General features: G+C 38.1%; 1 protein-coding gene across 1 annotated transcript; it reads right to left on the minus strand.

The window, feature by feature from the left end:
* Positions 1–1,303: 1,303 nt before the first annotated feature.
* Positions 1,304–3,296, minus strand: LOC146386173 (lysozyme C, milk isozyme-like). Its single transcript, XM_084930065.1, has 5 exons — positions 3,095–3,296; positions 2,106–2,306; positions 1,855–1,918; positions 1,604–1,648; positions 1,304–1,428 (listed from the first exon to the last, which is right to left on the minus strand). Exons 1-5 carry the CDS (start codon positions 3,294–3,296, stop codon positions 1,359–1,361), a joined length of 582 nt encoding a protein of 193 aa, XP_084786191.1. The 3' UTR covers positions 1,304–1,358.
* Positions 3,297–3,738: the final 442 nt, after the last annotated feature.

Below are 3,738 nucleotides of genomic sequence, written 5' to 3' on the forward strand. Positions count from 1 at the left end.
TTCTCAACTTGTTTCGGATTTTCTTTCCCCTCTGTGACATGTGACTGTGACATGTGTGTGACTTGTCCCCAAGGACAGAGTGAAACAGAGAGAAAGACAAATGTGGAAGTGCAGGATGAAGAATCTAAAGAAACTGCAACAAAGACTGACCTCTAGTGGTAACAAGCCAGAATGACAACATCAACAAATTTGCTTACTCTAATATGGTTTAATACACTGTATGATGTACAGGATCACATGTTATGGTAGTAACCTAATCTTTTGTAGAAATCTGATTTATGTTCCCAACACTACACATGAAACCATGATAGCGGTATTATTTGTAAATATGCCAGGCTGAAAGAAGCACAGAATTATTTTTAGCATTTGTTATTGTGTCATATCATGTTTGAACAAAAAGATGTCTTCATTATTGAGGGTCAAAAATAATTAAACTACAGCCCTTGAAGGGCTATCACCTGCCAACAAAAAGGTCCTGCATTTGAATCAAGGTGGGCTCAACCTTTCTGTGTGGAGTTTGCATATTATCCGGTACTTCAGCAGCCTAACAGTCCAAAGACATGCATAGGGGTAAGTTAACTGCTGCTTCTAAAGCAACTGGGGTGAATAAAAACATGAAATGGTTCTGGATTTTGTTTTTGCTGCTGTCAGCGCAGTGACACTAAAGGACACCTTGTTCGTCTCTGAGGCCAACAGCCTCTGACAGTATTTGACACCTTGCAGTAAGAACAAGTTGGATAGCTCTGCACCATCCTGCTAGAACTGTTGGGGCTCTTGACAAAACTGAAAGTGAATTTTACTTGTCGAGTACATCCTACATCTATATTGTGTCTCCTTATGCTAAAGTTTAGTAATCAACCTCACACTGGTGATGAGTGCTCCCACTCTGCCTGCTCTGTCCTCTTTCTGGTTTTGTGTAGGAGACAGGCAGGGTGTGCGAGGCAGTTCCTAAAGGAAGTACACCTACTGGCTGACGGTTTTAAAAATGGCTTGATGCTAACAGCATCTTTCTTCCTTTTAACACCTTCACCACATTCATGAACTCATCACATATATTTTGATGGTAATTGAATTTGATTATTTTGTTGTTGTTGCTATTCAAAACGCCATTATCTGTGTGGTCTCACTGTTTTGTCTGTGCTTTGAGCTGCTCCATGGCAGTACCTGTGCCATAGGTCATTAATATCTCTACTTATCTAAGTCACTGGTTAGCATTTCTGTATTCTCTTCACACTGCTCATCTTAATCCACATTTCCTAGATTCAATTCAGTTCTTCCAGACAACTCTATATCTTTACTTTACATGCTTTACTTTTATTTTCACAAATCACTTTATTCCTGTTAACATAAGATTATCACTAATGGCATTCAGCAAAGTACTCAGCTGCTTGCTTATCTTTGCACTTATCCTGCAAGATGAGCTTAATCCTGCAAGAGAACAGATTTGCATTAGTTTATGTATTCAAATATTGCAATTCATTAGGAATAGCATATGCACTGATCTCACAAATATCTATTCAATATTTAAATATTAAACATTATTAGTAAAAGCAAAGAGTTCATCTTAAAGGTCATGTTTTCAAAACAGATAGACATAACTCACTCTTTCTTTAGCTCCTTCCAATGGGCTGCCCCAAAACCGTTTTCACTGTGGAAATCATGAAAATAGGCACTGAAGTGAATTTCACTGAGTACTCACGGTTCCTTGTGTTAATAATTGGTGTAGTTGCAAACAAAACATTCAACTATCAGATCACAACAAAATCTCTCAGTTGTCATCATGGATCTTTGCTGGTTCGTTGCATCCTGTGACATCATACCGACAAATTATATAGAAAAGACAGAAAGACCTACATCAGATCGACGAAGAGCTTCATCAGACAGCGGACATCGTCTTGTATGTCATCATCAATCAAGTCTAGAAGGAGAAAAAGAAACAAATATTTTTCTAGTTCAGATGTAGATTCTCAGTTTAATTTACATTGTCTAGGCTTGACGCTACAATTACATCTGATATTCTATCCATCAAATTTCAAGAAAATAACAAGTGAAAGATATTAAAAATCTACAAACGTACTTATTTGCATGTAATGAATGATACTCACCCATGCAGTTTATCGCACAAATATTTGGTGATGATTTTGTGCCGTTACCACAGACCAGCTGATCCCAGAGCTGGAAAATGCCATAGAGTGTGTCGTCCGAGTCCCCAGAAGATTTGTTCTTCTGCCAAATGCCATCGTCTCTCAGCCCGTTACTGACCAAACTGGTGTTAAATTCTGATACGTTTTCCACAAAACAGACGACTGGAAAAGAAAAGAGAAGCAAACTGACAAATATTTTTCAAACGACTGGGCATATATCTGTTTAATTTCCTCTGGATATTTATGGCTCCTAGAAGTTGCTAATAATTCCATGACTTAGGTTTTCCTAGCACCACCAACATTTCAAAACATGTCTTTTAACATATCTTAAACAAACCCGAACCAGTTTCATCCAACATTTTTACCATTAATCTGGTTGATCTGGAGGAAGAATATTTATTTATCTGTGTTTGGGATCATTATCCTGTTGCAATATGAATCCTTCTCAAAGATGACAAAGCAGCTGCCATCTGGCATGTTTCTTTGCTATCACAGTGGTGCTTAATAAGTTGCTGAGAGTTTGCTTTGTCATTTCACATGAATCGTCAGATCTTAGTTGTTCACATTAAAATGGGATTTCAGAGTGGAAACAGAGTCGAGCCCACAGTTAAAGTACCTTAATAATGAAACTAAAGCATAAGAGCAAGATAGAAGAGTGAGTTGGGCTAGCTTACCATTTAAAGTGAACACCAAATTACTGTTTATATTAAAGCTATACAAGAAAAAAAGATGTCAGGCATGACTCTTGTCATACTCCCAATTTGTTTACAAGTCTAATGTTTTGATTTCATCAGCTTTCAAAGACTATACGAGACTTAAAACAAATATCAAGTATCAATATAAAATCTAATTCCTAAAATACAATGCGTCACAATCCCTGGTTTCAATAAATCCATTAAATTAAATCTATTTCATTTCAAAACAGACTTCAGTGCATTGTTGCCACTTACTCTTGGTCACAAACTTCTCACTGTCCAGTCCTGAATCTTTTGCTTTCTGTGGAAGGTTGCTGGTTGCCCAGATCAGTTGGTCTCTCAGTTCACATTTTGGCACAATTCGTCCACTGGCCCAGCTGCAGCCCAGCACTACCAGGAGAAATATTCTGTGTACCCTCATCTTGAGTTCATCTATCGTCTCTGACTCAAAGAGCATACGTGACTTAGAATATATCATCTGCAGAGCCGCTGGCAATAGGCCTTCTCTTGTTCACTTTAGATAAATGCCATTCCCTGAATGGTGCACAATAGTTATCCCCATCAGTAGCCAATATCACATGGCTTCTGAGCTCAAAAGAGGGTGTGGGAAGAAAATGATATGTCTACCTGAAACTCTCTTTTCTTGTTTATAGGGCATGCCTTCATGTAGCTGAAAAGACCTGGCTGAGAGTGTAAAGGACAGACGAGGTGAAGCTGAATTATCACATTATCAGGATTCATAATTTCAGAGGATCAGGTGTTTGAGCACACCGTGTTACTACAGTAACTACAGAATGTATTAAATATAAGGCCACCTGATTCCTGAGTGCAGCTGTCACTTTATATCCAACAAAAAGAAGAACAATAACAAGTCCAGCAAAACAGCAACATAAGAAGAG

Source organism: Perissodus microlepis, chromosome 6, assembly GCF_051167445.1.
Source record: "Perissodus microlepis isolate ML-2025 ecotype Zambia chromosome 6, ASM5116744v1, whole genome shotgun sequence".
Lineage (NCBI taxonomy): Eukaryota > Metazoa > Chordata > Actinopteri > Cichliformes > Cichlidae > Perissodus > Perissodus microlepis.